A 22,140-nucleotide genomic window follows, 5' to 3' on the forward strand; every position below is an offset into this window, starting at 1 on the left:
ACTCAAGAAGTGCCACAAAATGTGCACAAAATGTGCACAAAATGTGTTGCTGTTCCAGTTAACGGTTTTCTGCAATGTATTTTCCCACAGTGTGGAACCATATAAATTGTAGCAGCAATGCAGTTTACTGCAGATTATAAGTATACTTATTTCTCAAAGCTGGCACAATGCCCAAAATTAATAGCAAGAGATTATGCTTTCAGTACTGGCCAACTTCAATTCTGCAATTACAATACGCCACCTTGAGTCATTAATGAAGATGTATTAAGAAAAAATTTATCGATTACGTATTGCGGCATTCACGCAAGTTCTGATGTCTGCCAGTGCTGTGAGGCTTGGCCAGGAAGAAATTATAATGTTATCTCAAATCCCACATCTTTAATGATCACAGGCAGTTATTGCTGAGATACGTGGTATTACAGAAAAATTTGTCTATACAGAATGCAAGAAGTCAGTATTAAATGTCTCAAATCTCTGCCAGATGATGCTGGTATTCTCTTTATTTAGTCAGCACATAACTAAACTATACTAAATACTATCATTTCAGGCCACCATGTGACTCTAGTGCTAGGTTCCTGCAAGACAGTCAACACCCAATGTTTTCCGCAAAGAACGAAGAAGAACTGATTGACATAAAAAGCTGTCTATGCCACATGCCATAAGCACAGCACAAGAGGTTCATAAAGACGGGACAAAAATATTCACCTGGCAGGTTGACTCCTCTTACTATTGAGACCTCAATGTCGGTATCTGTCAGGTCATGATTGCAGCTGGGAAAACAAAAACATTGGACATTCTTTTACCATTTTGCAGCCACTTTATTATTTCACAGTCATGCAGTAAATTACCCTCATAATTTGAAAATTAGCATACTTGCTTTGACCAGCTTTCAAGGTGACACAGATCCAAAAGTGAAAGGTTTTAACGCACTACTCAAGTTACTTCAATTAAATGCAGCACTCACTCATGTAGCGCACTTGGAAACAGCCAGAAAAAAGTTGGCTCTTAACAGCGGCAATCTAATAAAATTCATAAACAACATAGGGTACCTTATCAACATAAATTAATAAGCAGAGAAGTAAGAACAAATTAACGGGGTTTCACATCCAAAGGCTACACATGCACTTTTAAACTGTTACGCCCCTGGGCTTCGGGTTACTTCGTAGTGCCTGAGGATCCTTCAAGTGCAGTGAAATGCTTTTTCAGGCGCTTCCCCTCTGTAGACGACACCACTGTGAACATCTGAGGACAATATCATTCCACTGCATGTAGCAGAGAACCTACAATCTTGCATAATAGACTGCAGGTTCTCGCCAGCATCCTGAACCCCCCCCCCCTTATTTTTGTGCCTTGGGCAACGTCAGCGAGGACGTCACAAGAAGCATCACGGTCCATAGGCACCAGTCCCAGGGGGATTGTTCGTGATCTCACAGGCGCAAAAGCTGACACACACATGCACATCTTTCCAGATTTTCTAGGAAATGAGGAAGCAGCGGTTGTTAATGTGTCCCATTCCTTCTATCACCTCTTGTTCGTCACTCTAGGGCACCTATGTCAGATGCCAAACTTAAAAGATTACCATGACCATCGGAGTCTAAACAGCGCGAATGGACAGGACAAGCAAGAACACGAACGACGTAGTGCAGGCCTGCAACTAGCTAACCCGTGTCAACACTTTATTTCACCAAGAGCGCACTATGGAAAGAAAACAAAAAGAGAGAGGAAGGAGCAATCGACATGGCATCACTATTGGTGCTCTCCCAGCCGAGAGGAAAGGAGGAATGGGGAAAGTAAACGGTGCAATCATTATAGTATATCTCCACTCATATTAGGTCCTCTTCAAAAGGACTTCTTCGGGAATACATTCTTTTGAAAGGTATCGCATCGGACTCATACCAGCGTGCTACTCAGATTTCAAGAAAAGGTGTTTGAGGGCCCCTCAGAATGTCAGCACACAGGCCTCTTTAGACTCTGCCTCTGTGGGAGTGCAGCCACCGCAGCTGGCAATCAATTTAAAAGGTAAAAAGCATGGGATTTAAGCCCCTGCAAGGGGTAAAACAGGCTAGAACACGTACCTGTCCTCAAACTTTTACAATATGAGTACTGATTAGCTCCCAGATAGCTATTTGTCGTAGAAGTCAGCGACTTGGGCAAGTTGGTCTAAGTTCACAACATGAATGCAGCGCAAAGCACTGAAGTGTGGGGAGATAGGTGTCTAGTTAGCAGAAAGATGTACAAACGCAGGCACTGTGTACCAGAAATGCATGCATTTCTGGTACACACTGCCTGCGTTTGTACATCTTTCTGCTAACTACACACGTGTGTGTGTTAGTGTAAGTGTGCGTATGTGCATTTCTAGTACACAGCGCCTGTGTTTGTACATCATTCCACCAACCATACACCTATCTTCCCGCACTTCAGTGCTTTGTTCTGCGTCCACGTCATAGAATTCAGCATTCCGCATTTAGCCACTTTTTTTTTTTTTTGCTAGTCTGGGCATTTCTGGCAGTGCTTGAATTTGAATGAGAAATGCATGATAGAAAAACAAAACAGCATCATGAGGCAATGGGCAAAAACAGAAGAGACCAGATACACAAGATGCACACGAAAAGAATGTGCGTGCATATTCACGACGACGTCACATCGTAACATCCTAAGTCGGTTTCTCTGTCCTCGTCCCACAGGCTGTGTTCACTGTTCACATACTTCAAATAGACTGCAGATGAACTCAAGAAACTGTGGTGGTGGACAACAAACTTCAGGTACCTTTTGTCTAGAATTCATAAATTTTCATTCTCTTAATTACCTATCCACACCTGTATTTAGCATCTTGATTGCAACAAATGCTCTGTACAATTCCAATCTGCATTCCTGTTTTCACAGCGCCATATTGCCACCAGAACTTTCCATGTTATTTCATTCTTCGGCTAATTACAGTGAAGCTCTTTAGGCAGGCCAGCAAGCCTTACCGAACTATTGAGAACACTCTGGTTTCGTAGTGGAACCGTGGAAGTGGGTCATTGCGCTGCCTAAGATTTTTCACCACCAGCAGATCTCGATTGGTGTCCTGAGCAAGCTTCTCAAACCTGGGCAGAACCAAAGAAACATCACAGTAGTGCAACAAATAACACAACCAATTTACCCCAATTTAATGCAATGCGACAGATTTGTGTGATTATTTATGCCTGTCCTTTCTTTTTCTGTATCTCTCAGTGAAAGCTTTCAAGTGCAGAGGCACATTACACACACTGCACAAAATGTGATACACATTTGCGAACATAACAATAAAAAGAAAGACTGGCACCATGAGAAGTAAACCCTTCTGTAATTTGCCATAATGAATATGTCACGGCACTTCAGTAATCACGCTGTTATGTAGAACGCTACCACCCTCAGACTGCGCATGCAAAAAAGCAGCTAAGACAGGCACATTTAGGCAACCTTAGGTGGATAATGAAGATTACGGCATTGCTCACTTGGTTCCAGAGGCTACATCTCCCAACTTGAAGAAATGGTCCTTGTTCTGAACGCACATCTGTAACACAGTGCAAAGAAGACATGGTATATTTGCGCTTATGCTGAGCTAGATCAACATAAAACATACTGTCCAGGTTACAGGAAAAAAACACAGAAACCACACGTACACCCCTTAAGTCAGTGTCTCGTCTGTAGTGTATCCGAGTGGCATATGTTGGAGCAAATAATGTGACACACTAACCCTAACATTAGCCCACCTAACTTAACACTAACTAAACTAACACAATAAGCTAACACTAAACTGAACATCCCTGAAGTTGGCGTCCTGCCTGAGGTGTTCGCAACCTGATTTGTGTATGTTGCACAGAATGAGTATACTATGACACACAAGCCCCAACATAAGCTCACCCAACCTCACACTATCTAACAAAAACATGCCAAACTAAGCAACACTAAACTACACTAACAAATGCTCAGTGCATTCACTTCAATAATGCACAGCAGACCACAACACTTAACTCCAGTGAAGCGAAACGTTTGACATTTAACTGTTTACCTCGTGTTGTGCCACCAGCTCTTGTTCAAGTGTCTGGTACAGCTTGTTCAATGTTCTCATCCTTGGGTTCACAGTCAGATGCATCGACAACCACGAAGTCTTCCTGAAGCTGAGGTGGAAGGGGTATCTGCAAGCACGAAAACATCACGTCGCTACATCAGCAGCAGCAGCAGAAAGACAGACCCAGTGTGGGACAAAGGCACAGTGCTCTCAACCTTAACCTGATTTCACAGCCACTGTAGCGTATAATTCTCTGCAGCCACCTCTTGCATTTCCTTTCCCTTTGTACTCTGACTGTTACTCTCGGAAATTATTGACAAAAATACTGGGTTACCTATTATAATGGAAACAAACCTACTGAAGATCTCCTGTAGTAGATATCGCAAGTCTGTCGTATATACTGGATTACTTGAAGAGGAGGACACTACTTGCAAGGCAAACTACAGACTGATGTTGGATTTGGATAGTTAACAAATTTACGCTAATTAGTTTTGTAGTTACATTCGCCGACGGATTTTTCGGACTCCAAAAATTTAAACTTCTGGACTTCATAAATGCACCGTCAAAGTTCCCATAGAGTTAATGCATTTTCCCGATCGCATTTGTGTGATCGGCGCCACACCCTGTGTCTTCGCGAGAGCCAAGTGGTGCGAAGTACTGGGGCTTGTTTGTTCGATCTCCATGGCGATCTCCGCTAAAGGAGATCACCAAAGCGGCGACGCTCTTGTCAGCTGTATGCGGAGACGATGTTCTGATCTGATCGCCTCCAAGCATAGTATGAGGTTGGCATTATTAGCGATCTTTTCATGCCGCTATAAGCCTAATAAATTTTCTTTTTAAGGGTGAATAAGTTTTTCGGACTGTTTGATTTTTTGGACTATTTTTCGGACCCCGTGAAGTCCCGAAAATCGGTCGGCGACTGTATTCATTTTGAGCCAACGAGGAACTGAAACCAAGCAGTAATGAAAGCAATGCCAGCTTAGCAAAAGTCCTGTGCTTTGCACAAGTTTCGAGCAATATGGCATCAAAACCTAAGACAAATTACATTGACGTTCTAGTTAACACTCGTCAGCACCGCTGAAAATGGAGTGGTGGCAACAGAATCTGCGAATCATGAATATCTTTAGCAATGTTTAAAAAGAGCTGCAAGCGCATAAGTGGTTTACATAAAAATGCATAAAAAACAGTTACTCACACTTGATGCATCAATTGGAAGGCCGCACTCGGTAGCCTGGATCATGGGGTCTATTCCCTGCAAAACATTAACTACTCAGTCGAAGTGTTAATTACAACGCCCTTCAGGCGCTGCATGCCCAATTGTGCATGAAACGATGTTGCATCAAAAGCCAAAGCACTGATGAACATAATGATGTTAAAACATGTTGCATACATATTGAAACACTTCTGATTGGACATGTGCAGCAAGTTTGAATAACATGCATAAATTGTTTGAGGCTGCCGATTGTGTTGACTCGTTTAACTGTTTAACTCTGCATCCTGCACGCTCTGATCGCGTGTAACGAGTCGCAGCTTGGCTGTCGGCGTTCAAGAATTGCAGCCGCTATCGACGCGATCATGGGTAGTGACTACACAGTCATGAAGGCATGCGGCCAACGCGGTGCTATGCGCAGCGGTAAACGCAAGAATAAAGGCTTTAAAGGCACAAATAGGCATGAAGCGTTCCATTGTTGCTGTCATTCCAGTATAATTTTCACTGATGACTATGGCGATGCGAGTTCAGTTGCTTCGTTTCGGTGGACTCTAACGCCGTTTTGGCTCCATTCCATCGCACATTTGCGGCACTCCGCCAGCCCAGCACTATCAGCGCAGTTGGCGCGGTCCATTCGTGTTTCAGAGGGTGGTGCGGCATAGAGCTATGGGAGCAGCCCATTCGTGTTCGGAGGGGTGGAAGGGCAACGGGACAGAGGCACGCGAGGCTGGCGATGCGGAGAAGGATGGAAAACAGCGCGCGGCGGCGTGCAACGGCTCAAATTTCTTTCTTTTTTCTTTTCAAGGAGATCGCATTCCATTCCCTTTCGGCACGGACACCCAGTAGCCAGATTTCATCGTTATAACCGATAATGCGGCACGGGGGCATTGTAATAAGCGGGTTATTTCACCATAGAAAACATACAGAAGTTGACAGTACATCAGCTTCTCATTGTTATAACCGATATTATTGTTAAAACCGGTATCGTTAAAAGTGGGTTCAACTGTATGTCACGAAGATGCGCAACAAATTTAAACTACGGCACAATTACAGCTGCTGTGATGCCTCAAGTGAGCATATAGTATACATAGACAGTGAAAACATAACCACAAGGGCGCACACCTTCATTGTGCGGAGGTACTGCTTGGCTTGTTCTATCTCGCCCCGACGTTTGGCCTCTAAGGCTGCCTCTCGGAACAGCCTCTGCCGTTCCTGCAAGAACTGCATCTGCTTGTCAATGGTGGTCGACAGGCCGCGACGCACTGTAAAGAATGGGCAGAATAAATGTGAACAGTCCTGCGTGCAATCTTTAGAAAACTGCAGAACTCACGCAGCAAATAGCTATTATTCACGAATACATCAATTCAACCGGATGCCTCTATTACTTAGGCAAATACAGTCAAGCTTAGTTACAAAAATTTCGTACGCAACACATGTACTCGGTAACATGTATTAAATACGTGATTAAAATTAATATTGGTTAAAACAAAGGTATACTAGAATCAAATCAAATAAACACTCGTTGGATTTGATTTAACGATAACTTTGTTACGAGGGAAAGTCAAAAAGTAAAGGGACTTTTGAGAAAATGTACATTTATTCTAATGATAGAAAACTGAAACATTATTTTTCTACAGTAACCTCCCTGCACCTCAATGCACTTTGCGCAACGTTTCACAAGTTTTTTGATTCTATCGGAAAAAATGTTTTTTGGTTGCACCTGCAACCAATTTCGCACCGCATCAATGACTTCTGCATCGGTTGCAAATCGTCTTCCCCTGAGCGCTTCCTTCCATAGTCCAAACGTGTGAAAATAACTTGGACCCAGGTCTGGACTGTATAGCGGGTGCTCCAGCAATTCGAATCCCAACTCCTTTATTGTTTCGGCCGTCCGTTTGGCAGAATGTGGCCGAGTGTTATCTTGCTGCAGGATGACACCTTTTCACAGTTTTCCGTGACATTTGGATCTGATTGTAGGTTCCAGTTTAGTTTGAAACACATCGCAATAGTTCTCACTGTTCACGGTTTCGCCTCTTGGAGTGAAATGAGTAGTCAAAGTAAAGTCAAAAGTGAAACCACCAAGTTTCAACTGCATAAGACAAATTTCAATTACACCAAATTTCAACTGCATAAGACATGAATGCCAGTCCACACGGTGAAATACACACTGTGCGACAACTGCCCTTGCAAAAGAAATCCTCCACAGATGTATGTCAATCTGACAACTGATACATCAAATGCAGCGAGGCTGTATAAGCGAGTTCTGACACCCTTTGGAAGTATATTATGGGTCTGTTTGCTGGCTTTTCGTGACAGCTCGAACGCAGTAGTAGTTGTTGCTGCGTTCGAGCAGTCATGGCTGGCTGTTCTTAGTGACAGGCTCCCACACGGTGTGCACTGCAGCAACACGGCATCAGCTGTCACCACTACAGCCAGTGCAAACTCCTAGCTGACCTCCAATGGGAAACGGCATAACGTGACGTGAGAAACAAAAATTATGCCGTAATTACTGATTAAAAGAAGCACGCATATAGTTGTCTATTCGAATGAGATTTACACAAGGTAACTTTTATTTTATGATCATTGATCATTACACATCAAAGCAAATTTGAAACTCTGACACAAGTTGTGTTGCATTTACATTTGATGTCGAACAAGCCGTCACATATCGGCCTTCACTGTCGCACAAGAACTGTTGCAGAACTCCCCTTAACAGCTTCACTGTAAGAAGGACACTTACACGGCTTTTTTGGGGAACCAGACCCAGGCTGTGCTGCTCTGGCAGCAGCTGCACCCGGCTGGGGAGCAGCTGGCTTGGCAGCAGGCTTTAGGGGCCGGCTTTGGCGCTGGCTTTGGCGGCTCTGGCTTTGGAGCAGGGGCAGGCTCGGAGGGAACTGGGATTGGCCCAAAACCTGAAACACCAAGAACATGGTCACACTGAAAAGAAGATAAGCAATAGATTGCAGCCTACCAAAAGCCCAGAATGCCACCACATCTAGGAACCGGATGCAGTTGCATTGGGTTTCTTTACAAGAGACTAGAGGCTCACATCCTTGATACCACAGGGGATATTGGTTTTGCTGGCACGCTGGCTAGATGAAGCAGTGAAAGTGAATGTGACAAACAATACTAATAAGTGGCCACACTTCCAAAAGCACTTTTTTCGCTGTGCCAGTGTTAACTGACTCGACAGAGTGGGCTACAGAAATTTCATGTAAGCGAATGCTCTTCACTACATCAACGCACTGCATGCTGGATATATGGTTAAGCAAATGTGAAAGCTATAGCCACAAGTGACTGAGAACTGGCGGCTGAACAACGAAATTGAAAGCAACCTTATTGCAGCAATTCTTATCGTTTGATTCTATTAATTTATCATCATCTATTCTTCTGAGTAACAGATCCCAAAGATAACAGGGGTGGCGCATCGGCTTCATGCAAGCTGATGATGCAGCGCAAGAAGAATGGAAAGATGAGAACACTTGTTACCATATACGGCCCCCGTCTCAAAAATATAGCAAGGCACCTCGCCACGACACATGCTGTCTTACTTACCTGGAGGAGCTGGTAGTTCCTCAAAGTCGACTGGTTTTCCGGCCTTGTACAGTTTGATGGCATCTTCATATTGCTGTGAAAAAATAAAATCAAACCAACAATGCAAATTTCAGAGAGAATGCATTTCAATCTATCCTCGCATAGCAAGCAGCCCACTTTGCCCCCAATGAGGACAAGAACACAGCACAAGTCAACACACCACAGAGAAAAAATTTGCATATCATGAAAGCGACACAGCAAAACTACCACAAAATTTCAAAAAGACAGAGTGTTCACATTTGCCGTGTTAGCAAGTCTTTGTTAAACAGCATACAGCATCAATCATCTAAAATAACTATATTCCATGTTACAAGTGATGTCTTCTCAATACCAATGTGCTGACGCCAAGACAATCTTGGATGGTGAGGTCTTTGCAGAGCGAACATTGATTGAAGACTGCTTTCGAACCATTTCTTAGCCATCTATTTCGCAACCTGCTGCTGAAGCACTTTTCACCAGGCTTCCACATTAATGAGGCCCAGCAATCAACAATTCTACACGTAGGCTAGTTATACGGCAACATGACACAGTGAACAAACGCTACAATTGAAAGAAACTGTGTCCTCATCTCCGTACCTTGATTTTTTCTGCACTCTGATTCGCTTTTCAACACGCGTCACACGCTGTCCCAGCAACAAAGCAGTGCCACCATAAATGCACTAAAACCCACCTTGACGATGCGTTCGAGCCGGCGAGCCTTGCGATCGTTCCCTTGTTCCTTGGCTTCACTGAACGTGCTCTTGTACTTGTCGAGCCTCTGCTGTAGGGCTTCCATTATGGTGGCCGGGGGAGGGGGCCCCCCGAATAAAGATGGATCGTCCTCAACTGCATAATGACAGGAAACAAAACAGTTCCTGCAAAGCCACCTTACTTGTCTGAGCTTCAGATGAAAAGAAATGAAAAAACATTATGGGCTTTAAAGGGAAGAAGAGGAGTATTAAATTAAGCTGTGTAAGCTGATCACACTTCTGCAGTAGCAAAATGGCTGCTCTTACTGTGAGAGAAGGCTTGATAAACCAGGAAAGGTGCAAAAAGCAAAATATGGGTGGCATTGCTGCTACAGCGAACTAGAATACATGGGCAGCTCGCCGACCGATGAGCCCCGGGTCTTATTGCGTGGGCTGCACGAGGTGGTGCTCGTCGTTGCGGCGTTGTCGTCGCTCACTACTGACGCATCTAGCAAACCATAGTTTTAGTCACGGCCAGTCTGGAGCGTGCATCTGATCTGATCCCAGGTGAGCACTCTGAACAGGCCATGCTCCAGTGTGTGACACGATTCATCGCGATCAACCTTCACTAGTTATCAAATGAAGTGTCACCGCAAGCAAGCAGCCTCTACGACCAATCGGCAACATTTTCTTACTGTGTTCGGAAAGTGTTTCGGGGCTCCTTAAGCGTCCCTTTAACTAGAAACACTCAAAGTCACGATCACGTACATTAAACAGCTGTCACGACACTAAATACCCATGCGTCAGCAACTACCCGATAACAGCGGGATGTTACCATTTTCGTCGATGTAAGACGGTACCGGAGTGTTGTCGCCCGAAGCCTGTGTCCGCGCCTCAGCAGTTGGCACACTGGGTGGCGCTGCTGGAGCTGCTGCAGCTTGGCCAGGACCTATTGAAGGAAGTTTGCCGTGTGTTTCAGATGCAAGAGTAATAAATCCCAGCACTGGTGCACAATGCAGCATCTGCAATTTTTTTCATCACTTTTCTGTTCCTATAGCTCACACTAGATAAATTTCCAGTTAACAGAGTGCTAATTTAGGCCAGTAGGTTAACACGCTTGGGCAAAGATATAGCCCTTTAGAATGGGATGAGAGGAGGAACAGACAAGATGGCTGCAAGAGAGAAATTGAATGAAAATTGTGCTTGCTAGGAAGAGTACTGACACATGCAAACATAATATCTTAGAGCAGTAAATAAACAAATTAAGAAGAGGTGTACTTGCACCGTGAATAATGTGACACCTTCATCCAGTGTAGTTGGATTTGACAGTACAAATTCTCTAATAATATCTCCCACTCTTCTGTTTCAGTTCCTAACACTATTCTATGCTTCTGCCATTGTTTTCTTTGTCCTGGTTTAATAGTCAGATTGCGCTTGATTGTGCAAATGGGCACAAAATTTGGCAAAGTGAGTGTTTAGTACTGTTTACCTATAATGTTTCATTTGTTATACTGCTTGGTTGTAGAGCATTTCACGTTCGTGCCTTTATTCCCTTTGAAGTGTTATTAAAGAAGAAACTTGACACTACTTCGCCTGTCAAAACTAAGGCAAATATAAATTTTATTTTAGTGTTGCAGTATATAGCGGCTCCCAGGAACATTCAAGCTCACTTCGGCCTCTCTTTCACCCAAGTGTCCCTCCACAAAACTGTTGGAAATAAAACCTCATAATTGATTGATTGAAGGGGCGTGCAAATATTTGAAAATTTTGAATAACGAATCAAATAGTGTCTTATTCAATTCAGTCTCCAAATCGAATAGTCTCTATACTTAAATGCGAACATTTTTCTCATACTTTTCGAATATTTCGAAATGTCAACTGCACCCAATTAAACATAACACTGGAGCAAAAGTACGGTAAATTTTCGCCATCGTGGGTGCAGTATAGACATAAAACATGAGAACTTGGGTAGAGGAGCATGCTACGTCGCTTATGTAGCCATGTTTTAGACTATATCATTCGCGCTTTCTGCAAAGACCTGTGCATTCAAAGAAACTGCTTGTTTGCTCCTAATACTCCGTTTGTGCTTTTGATAATTAATGCTTCATAACGTACTAAGTAATGACAGAAACTTGCTAACTTTGAGAGTACTAAGATGTGAACATTTTATAATAATTGTGATAACGGCTGTTCATTATTCCGAAAAGTATTCCAAGAATTTTCATTATTCGATTTGATTCCATTTGCTTGTGTCACTATTTGATTCGTATTCGATTTGGTGTCAAAAGTCACTGTTCACACACCCCTAATTGATTGATTCAAACTGAGTTTTCACATCAAACACAAGAGAATGTTAGCAGGACCACCTGCTGCTCACGAAGCTTCTGCTAAGCTGTGGAAAATAAATCCTAACCTTGAAACTCTGGTGGTGGTGGAGGCATCTTCGACAAGTCAACGGGCTGCCCTTGAGCCATGGCGGTGAGCACAGCATCGAATTGCTACAACAAGGCAGGCAGGCAGATGAGTTGGGCGAAGGCACAAATCGAATAGAAAGGATTAGAATCAATACTTTAAAAGCAAACTAGCTTAATGGCTGATAGCATTTTATGCCTTGAAGCAACACTTTATTAATAGCAGTGTAGACAAACCCAACTCCAGAGCAGAGCTTGCAGGTAGGTAACTGACAACACATCTGTACAGCCTCGCACATGTAAAACATCGATTTGCACTCAGCCTTGTCGTATACAAGCATGCGGAGACCCCTGTCACATGACATGACAAGCTCTCTTTATCCTTGTTCATTGCATTTCACTCCTACACAGTGCAAGCATGCACAAGATGACAGCCAAGCATTGCTACAGCTACCCACAGCCATTAAAGGTAACCTAGAGAACATCGCCACTGTTCGCTCTAAAATACTGAGCAGAAACTATCAGAGGGTGATCACAAAGTAGTCATTAGCTTCAAATGCTGCTAGTACTATTGGTAAATGCTGAGCTGTGTTCGGTACTGCGAAGTATGGACATATCGAAGTGCACTCGGCAGGTAGTGTACAGCTTCTTTATCTAACGAGACAAGAGATACGCTAATGTTTTCAATTTCCTTGCATTTATGGTTACACTATCAGATATACTGTGCCCAGGGTCTCACTAATGTTGCCCGTGCTGCAAAGTGCATTTTTTTTTTTTTTATCCTGTGTTCAAGATCCAAAGCTTCAGCATAGCACGTCATATTAACGGAGGAAATCTGCATGCAGTGTACATGGAACACGAGTTCTGCATTTTCTTTTTTGCCACCCAAAGCAAGCTTTAGGTGGACGGGACGAACACCATGTAATACACACATGCACACACAGCCAGGACAAGATGCCGACACCACAGTTGTCGCTGAATTGTCTGTATAATTGCTATCGCAAGAGAACCCAAATGCATCACAAATGCATCACAGAAAAATTGTGAGGGAGAAAGTTATTGCACCTTGGCTGTGCGGACGTAGCTAATAGCAGCCTGTTGGTCGCCACGCTTCTTGGCATTGATGGCAGCTCGCTTGTACTGGTCCCTACGTGTTGCCAGCAACTGCTCCTGTGGGCTGCCAGTGCTGGCGGGTGGCTCCGCCTTTGGAGCTGGGGCAGGCGTTGGATCCGGGCCTGAAGTTACAAATTTAAAGAAGGTAGTGAATGAGCTCTCCTTAGTGAAGATTAATATGCACCAAATTTCACGGAGCTACTCCCAGTACCATCTTTGAAGGGAACAGTGCAAAAGACAGGACAGGTGAGAGGCAAACACACACACGGAGCACTCACTTCCAACCCAGTATGTTAACACCAAGCAACCCATTTTTAAACAGCCACAAGCAACACTTCAAGCCACTTCGCACGCAATGTATTGCTATGTCTATATAATTTTCTGTTTGCCAGTAGTCATATAAGTCATCAAGGACACGTATCAGCAGCACTCTGACTTTGGGGTCGTTTTTATTTCGAATGAGAAGGTCCTTGAAAAATACTGGGCAAGTAATCAAAATAACAGCGACAACACAAACACACAACGGGTTGCTCAAAAAAGCAAGATAGTCAAAAGGTAAAAAGATATGAGCAAGTAATGCGTTAAAAGCCCACAAAAACAATGAAACACGCCTCTAGGGAATAAAATTTTAAAGAGAACTGGCACAACGAAAACGACACAAACAGCCGCACACTTGCCGCATAAAAAAAAAATTGATGATGTATGGTGTTTAATGGCGCAAGGGCCAGGTATGGCCAAAGAGCGCCAGGCCAGTGTGTTCTTGAGTTGACAATGGAGCAATGAATTGCGAAAGGTAGAAAAAATTAAATAAACAAAATAAAATACAGAAGTCAATGCACTATACCAATCAGTATTGCATATAATCAAGATCTTTCTTAGATAGGGAAACAGACAGATGGCGGACATAAGGTTGATAATGCTCAATAGAGAAAGCCTCAATATAAAGTGCTCCCATACGAAGTAGCTCAAACTATGGGTTGAAGGGAAAAACCCAACCCCCTTTTTCTTCGGCATTTGAGCTGTCATTCATATTCCACATTTGTCGATGTTAGCGCACCCCTTTTCTATACCATGAAGCACCTTTTTTTCCTTTCTTCATTGTTTTTTGCAGCAGTGTAATATCTCAAGATGGAAACAAACTCATACTGGTGCTATTCGGCACAATATGTGTCTCCTTCTTTTCCTTGAGCTTTGTATAGAGTGCTGGTCTACCAGAACCTTAACACACTTTTTGGTTTGTATATTTTCTAAACCTGGTGATGGGGCTCTAACGCCCCGACTTCACAAAACGGCCACAGTACGGAACAATGTGACATGCATGACACTCACGCGTAGGGATTGGAGGGGCAGGCCTCCGGGTTGGTGCAGTTGGTGCCGCACCAGGTCCAGAGGCCTCGGCGGGCTTCTCTGCACTATCTCCGGCAGGGGTGGGTTGCTCTGAAAGAGGGGTGTCAGATGCATTGCGACCCCCGTCCAGTTTGGCCACCTTGGGAAACTCGTCTTAGTATTCGAAAAGAGAACAAAAAAAAAGGGCAGAGGAACATGTTTGCCAGTTCCACGAAGGACAACACAATGTATACGGTCAAACCTGAACCTAACGAAGTCGGTAAAACTGGCACAAGTGTTTGCATCCTCTTCCTCGCCGACCGCAACAATGGCAAAATAGTCGAGTGCCTGACTCGTATGTGGGAAATACATCGATAAAATCCCAGTGCCTCCGGAAACCAACCGGTTTTTTTAATTAGTAGAGATGTCCCCCGGCTCGTTGCTCAGTTGTTTGCAGGGGTTCTCAATTCAAAAGGGGGCCTTATAGAGATCTAAAAAGGATGTCTGTAGGTATCATTTTAGCAGTTTATCAGGTGGGTGTCCCATCTTTCTTTATCTCCTTTCAAGATGAGAATCCCTGTTAACAGCGAAGCACCTGGAAAGGGGAAATCTCTACTCATTAGAAAAACTGGCGGGGTTACCTAAGGCAGTGCCATTTATACCCAGTACCACCTGCATACGAGGCGGATGCTCAACCATTTTGCCACCACTGTGCCTTGTCCTCAAGTGCGAGTGTCTTGCGTTAAGTACTACCGTTTCTACCCCACGCATGCTTGTCACTTGCCACAGGGAAAGAACAAAAACAACAAACCAGGCAATGGCGCAAGGCTTGCACAGAATACGAAACTATGCGGCATAGAGTGCACGATACGATGCGTGGCAAATGTGCATGCCCCCTACGCCTCTGCTTTAGACCACCTTCGCCAGCTTATGGCCTCGAAGATGCAGCAGCACATTTTGGAGGTCATGACCAGCTAAATTCGCCACTGCCTGAGAAGATGCCACTCCACTTCGGTGGCCACTTTCTCGCACGCAGCGTGCACTGAAAGGTGCGTTTGCAAAAAACTGCATGTAATTCAACCATGCAACCACTAGCATCCACAACAGTTATTGCATCGGTCTTCCTTTGCAGCAGCAGCAGAGAAATTTCGTTGTACAGTAGATTTTCGTCAATTCGACTCCGGTTAATTCAATTTTTCTAGTGTCGTGCGAATATTCAAATTTTCGAATAGTAGTTCCAAATGTTACGCTATTCAATATTCGCTTTGAGAGCAGTTGTAATATTCGTGCTTGTCAAAGTGTTGGCAAACGGTCGCGAGTTTGTTTACTGTCTAATAATCAGGTCCGCTGGCAGCCGCAAATCCGCAAATCCGTAGCCACCACCGTGGCAACGCTAGGCCTAGCTACTTCAACATTCCCTGCCAAGTTTCTTGCTGTTCGGTGTCGTGTTTTTCATTGAAACAGTTCGCCGCTGTTGGCGAACTAAAATGGCACTGACTCCGCCTTTGTGATCCTCGCCAATGGCTTCGAAACTCGGAAAGCATGGTGCGTTGCGTAATGCCAGTTCCCGAAAGTCAGCTTCGCCTCAATACTGAAGTGTTACGCGGTGAAGCATACAAGAGTGGGAAGGGGCAATTGTCACGAGACACAGTATGTATTCCTTAATTATACTCTCGTGCACCCTCCGACTCCTATCTCAGTACGAGCACCGATACACCTAAAAAGTGTACTGGCAGGCCTTTGCAGCTATTTCAGACGTGCCTGTGGCGATTTGAGCCCTTGGGAGCCGTAAAAGGCATGCATTCATGTTTTCGGACGTTTTCGCGGCTCCTAGGTACTCCGTCAAATCAGACGTTGACTGTATATTAATTGTAGTCATTTCACCAGCTTTGTTTAACAACGGGCAAAAGAAACCGAGCAACGAGCCCCAGATACACTGCTATACGCTGGCGTCATCTTTGCCAATCTTGGCGCTCTGGTAGCTAGCACTCTTTTCTCAGCACCGCCGCGTCCAGACACCAAGTTAGACAAACCAGTTTCGGACCTTTAAAAATTTCTCCATAACCTTCATAATTGCTCTGAAACTTTTATTCATGAGAAAACTTATAAACACCGTTTCAAAACATTTAAACTATAGTATTCCGAAAGAAAGCGATAAGATGAGTGAATGACCTCAACATTGTCAAATGTATGCCAATAAATATGTCATACTTGTGGTCTCATTCTCACAAATTAGTCCACTTAATCATTACATGTATCCTGTAATTATCATGCATGCCACTTTGCGGCCAAGATTTTTAACGGTATTCTATTCGATATTCGATTCTAAAATATTCGGCCAAAAGCACTATTTCCTTCGAATTCGCTTCGAACTCAAAATCTACTATTCACACAACCATAAATTTTCCATTTAATTCGATCCCAGCTGAAGATCTTAGCCGGCCACCCATACATTGTTATGGGCGCAAACGTTTGTTATTTCAATCCTAAAATCGACCTTCGCCAGATAATTCAAACTTGGCCAGTCAGCACGCATGCACCTGACCCCTATGGTGACCCCAATAGAAGCCCTTTTAGTGGCAGCATCTGTCTCGGTGTAAAATCAAAAAAATCAAAATAACTGAAAGATCGAATTAACCGGAGTCGAATTAACGGAAGTCTAATGTATTTGTGCATCTTTGTGCTTCCAGTATGCAACCTACAATGGCTGCGAGTGAAAGTACAATGGTTATGCTTACGAGTGAAAGTGGTTCGCTGCAGCCACTGGTAAGAGACAAAGGTGCCACCCCACTCATTTAGTAATAAATAGCTTCAGATCTGCGACACCTTCCAGACAATAAATACGACATATTTTGCGACATGATAGTATGAGGCCTAATGTGACATCGAATTACATAACTAGGTTTGACAACTTCATTTTACTTTCCTTTCTTATTTTGTTTCGCGTCGAAGGTGCGATTCCAGCAAGGACAGCAGTGTGACGTTTTTCGAGCCACAGCCAAACCAATGACAAAGATCCAGCAGTATGGAAAGAATAAAATGGACTGTCAGAGAATATGGCCCCGGGACACATGGCCACAGCGAAAGCGAGGCACGCCGTGCGAGTGCCCGCAAGCAAACTCAGCGGTGCACCCCCGTAAGAAAAACAAAGCAAGTGAGAAAATTGCAGTAATCAATCATTTCACTGCTAAACAAGATTCTGGATTAGTTTTCACGAATCCCGAAAAACGAGACGCATGCACGGCAGTATCGCCAGTTTGGTGAGAGCGCGCATGTAAAAAAAAAAAGCGATCGCACGCCTTTGGGACGGCCATGCGGGTGAGCATCTCGAAGGAGCGCTAGATGATGCGTTAAGAGTTAACACCTGCAACTCGAAACGACATGCGTGAGAATACAGATGATGAAATGCGAAAGTGCGGACTTCAGAGCGTGGCAGTAGTCTAGGCAAAGCAGGAATACTCCTAAACTACGACCGGTGGCAGCTACAATACAAAAGATCAGTTCTGGCGGACGCCAAAAGGCAACAGCACAATAAAAATTTTAGAAGTCACGGAAGGTTGCACCCCCTCTGGAGCGATGCTAGGCGGCGCTTTATTACAAAAAGGCATATTTTAAAATGTTCGGTCGTCGTCATACACATATGCCCGTGATGACTTGGGACTTGTTTCTGCCACTGTAAATGTATGATGGCGTTATAATTATTCTAGCCAGGAATGCTACAAATGTAAATGACTGCTAGCGCAGAGACAAATCCCGCCCAGCACACATGTCATCAGAGTAGTGCGACACATACCATCAACAAGCAGAGCAACGTTTAACATTAAGCATACAGTCGAGACTCTGAAGAGAAACTCACGGGAAACTTCCGATGCAGGAGCTGGCGGCTTAGGGATGGCTACCGGGGGAGGAATCTCTTCTTCGCTCACTGGTGCACCTGCCTTTGCCTTCTTCAACAGAGATTCCAAGGTCTGTGGAAATAACAAGCATGGTTAGTTACAACTGCACCAAACGACCTCTCAAGATTCGTCACTACTTTAGACTGCATTTTGGCTCTGGCTTTAAATCTAGGTTCACACTACAAGCCAACTTCCTTATACAAGCATGACGTGACTTGCTGCCGCCGAATTGCATCGCACGCAACGACGTAGCACCCGAGCTCCTGGCGACACAATTTGTTGGCAGCTCACGCATGTCAGGCTCATCTGCAGAATTGAATTCACTGTGGTAAATCCAGCTTTAAGAGTTAAAAGGTACACAATGTCACCAATAAAGGGCACACTCAATTTTGTACTGTCTTGTATTAGGATCAAACTATGTGATTACAGTAATCTGAATGCTTTCAAAGCACATCATTTGGAAAGAGTTACTTACAGATTTGTCTTCTGTGCTTTCAAGAGCGCTTTTCGGACAGCATGAATGTCACTGCAGGCGGCTTTAAGCTGAGTGCATTAAGTACTACTCAGTGCAAACTTTTCTCCATTCTTTCACCAGGTATAGCCTATTGAAATTTTATTGCACTGCTTACCCAGTTTTTTTTTGTTCTCTCATTTTGCTTAAAGGGGCACCGAAACATTTTTATAACTAATTAAAGAATGGCCTCACTATTAAAGGATGTCGTCTCGCAAATCTCATGCCACAAAAGTTTGTCGCATCCTTCAACTATAAGTGGAGTTATCGCACTGATACCTGGCTTTCTCTCTCTTTTGTCTCCACTAGCGTGCAGGAAGCTACACAATGGAGAAGCCAAGAGGCCGAAGACCCAGCCAAAAGATGAGTGTTACGGTGGCGAAAGGGCTCATTCGCAGCGCCCCATAGTGGCCGCAGCAGACTACGATAGGCAGCACGCTGCTGCCATCTCGGAGGCTACACGCAGCTGACGCAGCTATGCGCAGTGCAAAGATGAAATGTTATTTCTGTCTTCTTCAGATTGCAGACATATGGATCTTTCATTTATTTAACTCAAAATTAACAATTATGTATTACTGAGACTGTTCTCGCGATCACGAAATCAGCCAATAGCATTGGTGGGCCAGCTGCTTTGGACAATGCTGCATGACAGCATTGCGGAAGTAAGAGCAAGCTATCTTTTGCCGTTTTTGAAACGAGATTGTAAAGTCCCTGCTGCACGCAGCGCAATAATATTTGGCTCACATGTTCCCACCAGCGTCTACGAGAGATTGGCAATGTTTCTTACTATGTTCAAGAAGTGTTTCAGGGCCCCTTTATATATGCAGTAGATCCCCGCTGTTACGTTCCCGGGTGCTGCATTTGCCTGGTTGTTAAGTCGTTTTCGGACGGTACCGGCATAGCTCCCATAGGACCCAATGCATTGGTAACCCCACTGTTGTGTCGCAACAGTGGGACCGTTCCCGCATCATGCGTTGCGAACTGCCACCCCGCATCGGCCCGAGCGGCCATGTTGACTTTTTATGTGGCTTTTTTTTTTTAACGTAAGAATTAAAATTAAATTGTGTGCAATTCACCACTACTTTCATTTCTCAATTTTTTTCTATGTCTCGGCTCTTGCGTTTCCCGGCTCCTAATTTTTTTTTTTTTTTTTTTTTTTTTAACGGTCCCGTGAGAAACGTATTAACGGGGTTCTACTGTATATATATATATATATATTTTTTTTTGTCCGTGTGCTTTACACAGCTTCAATTACAGTGCTCCTCCCAAGAGATGTGATCAACTTAACAAGCCTTTCATTACTTCAGGTTCATCTTGCAAACCGCCGTGTGGAACCCACCTTGATTGCACGGCCATAACGCCTGGCCTTGGAGCTATCCCCCAGGGACTTGGCTGCCGATTCAGCAGCAGCATAGCTGCGTAGCCGTTCTTGAAGGGTCTCAACAAGAGGAAGCTCCCCACTGGGGCTTGTAGCAGGGCTGGTGGGCGCAGGGCTAATATAGACAAGGGTAACTTAATGTAGCATTTGCAACAAAAGCACAAAAACTTCTATATATAAACACAAGTTACACATAATGATGACTTTTCTTTGAACAGACACTTTTTTTTGCCTACAGCCAACTGACAAACATGAAACTTGATACGCGACAATGAGGCAGATGTTCTTAACATTTTTTTGCAACTCTGACTAATACCGGTGACACAGAAACACTTTTGATAGCGATCAAAAGTGCGCAGTGTGACACCCATATTATTTTTACATGGTGGCGTCGTTCTTGCAAAGCTTCCTTTATCAGCTAAAAGAGTTTGACGTAATTTTCGTCATGGTTATTATAACGAAGCAAGAGATGACTACACCATGGGTTGTATATAGCAATTGCAACTGGCAAGGCAGATTTTGGTTTGGCGCATTATGTCCTAAGATGCTCCTGTGGCAAGAAAACTTTACTACTACTCTCGAATCACGAGAGTAGAGCAGGCAACTACATATGTAAATCCCGCCTATAGTAATATAAACAGATATCCAAGAAAACCACACAAGCCAGTACTATCACTTACAGTATCCTTCAATACAGACTTTTATCTCCAGCTTTTATGAACAGAAAGTGGCAAAAGCAGCAAATTGTGGCAAGTAAAAAATAGTGGCAAGCATCAGTGGCTGTCACTGAATCAAACCTCGCTGCTTTCGTTTGGCTCCTAGTTCTAGTGAATTCTAGCTAGCCAATTGTTACTGTTGCAGCTTCGCAATACCATACGCATGACAAATTGCGTATATACTAATGTCACCTTGTCGGAAGCACCTGGACAGCACCCGGGGGTCTAGATGCAACCCTTGGCGGTGGCTGCGGTGCCGTTTCTTCTTCTTGGTGAGGATGAAGAGCACCAAGCTCAGCCTGGAGTGAGGATGAGGCACAACGCAGTGAGCCTTAAACGTGAAGTGATCACAGGTGCCAAGTCTCTAGCACAAAAACTCAAGAATGTAGTACAAGGAAAGTTGGAACAGAAGCAAATCAAACAGCTCCATGCTTAAAGTGAGAAATGTTCACAAAGCAAGTACACCTAAATCAGTTTGGACTGGCAATGTATTCTTTCAAAACATTACTTCCAATAATTTGGCAGAAATACCTTGCTTTCTAGCAGAGAAAGTGGATGTCAAGCTTCTGAATCATAAGAGCACTCGAATTCTGCAGGCAAGCTCTATTAAAGCCAGGTGCTGACTTGTGCTCTTTCTTGTTAGCCCAACACTGCCTTGAAGACCGTGGTAAGTTATTAACAATGACAGCTTCTAACAGACCTTCTTCTGAACTGTCAAGCAAGCTTTACTGCAAGGCGCCAGTATAATTGTGGCCCAGATGATGTTTATCACCAGGCACACCTGTGTCTAGCGTGTTTTACGAGAAAGATGTAAATATGATCCCCACACTATCTGTGCAATCGTCAAACGCTACCATGCCTATCTACTTTTCCATTTAGATTACATTTTTGCTCAAGTTAATAGGCAATAGTGCAATGTGGAGGTGAGAACCTTAACAATTCGAAGAAAGGTTCATTTTGTTGTTCTCATTATCATCAAATTTCACCCTTTAATCATACCGTACATACTGGTGTAATGGCCACACCCGTGTAAAAGCTGTAATCAGAACTTTGTAAAAAAATTTCCCCCCCAAAAAATATTTAAAGGTTACTCTTGTATAAGCCACACCCTTGATTTTTGAGAAGGTTGGTAGTGTTATCTGTTTTATGGTGCAAGAATTCCTCAGCTTTTTTTTTTTTTTATCGGTGGAAAAACAAGGCAGCCGTGCCGAGTTTTCGGCGCCTCCAGGCAGCAAAAGCACAGCCTCCGAAACGCTGCCGTCACTTGTCTGTAGGGTGCCGCCA

At 43.9% G+C, this 22,140-nt stretch overlaps 1 protein-coding gene across 1 annotated transcript in view; it reads right to left on the bottom strand.

The window, feature by feature from the left end:
- LOC119466097 (coiled-coil and C2 domain-containing protein 1-like) overlaps window positions 1-22,140 on the bottom strand; it is a 36,745-nt gene that overhangs the window by 9,375 nt on the left and 5,230 nt on the right. Inside the window, 18 exon segments of the mRNA XM_037726588.2 lie at window positions 706-770; window positions 2,970-3,086; window positions 3,477-3,535; window positions 4,034-4,100; window positions 4,102-4,160; window positions 5,229-5,285; window positions 6,366-6,505; window positions 7,984-8,141; window positions 8,143-8,155; window positions 8,799-8,871; window positions 9,508-9,662; window positions 10,341-10,454; window positions 11,919-12,003; window positions 12,982-13,151; window positions 14,359-14,529; window positions 18,212-18,323; window positions 20,102-20,255; window positions 21,049-21,155. Of these exon segments, the coding sequence (XP_037582516.2) occupies window positions 706-770; window positions 2,970-3,086; window positions 3,477-3,535; window positions 4,034-4,100; window positions 4,102-4,160; window positions 5,229-5,285; window positions 6,366-6,505; window positions 7,984-8,141; window positions 8,143-8,155; window positions 8,799-8,871; window positions 9,508-9,662; window positions 10,341-10,454; window positions 11,919-12,003; window positions 12,982-13,151; window positions 14,359-14,529; window positions 18,212-18,323; window positions 20,102-20,255; window positions 21,049-21,155 (1,876 nt within the window).

This window comes from Dermacentor silvarum, chromosome 10 (assembly GCF_013339745.2).
Source record: "Dermacentor silvarum isolate Dsil-2018 chromosome 10, BIME_Dsil_1.4, whole genome shotgun sequence".
Lineage (NCBI taxonomy): Eukaryota > Metazoa > Arthropoda > Arachnida > Ixodida > Ixodidae > Dermacentor > Dermacentor silvarum.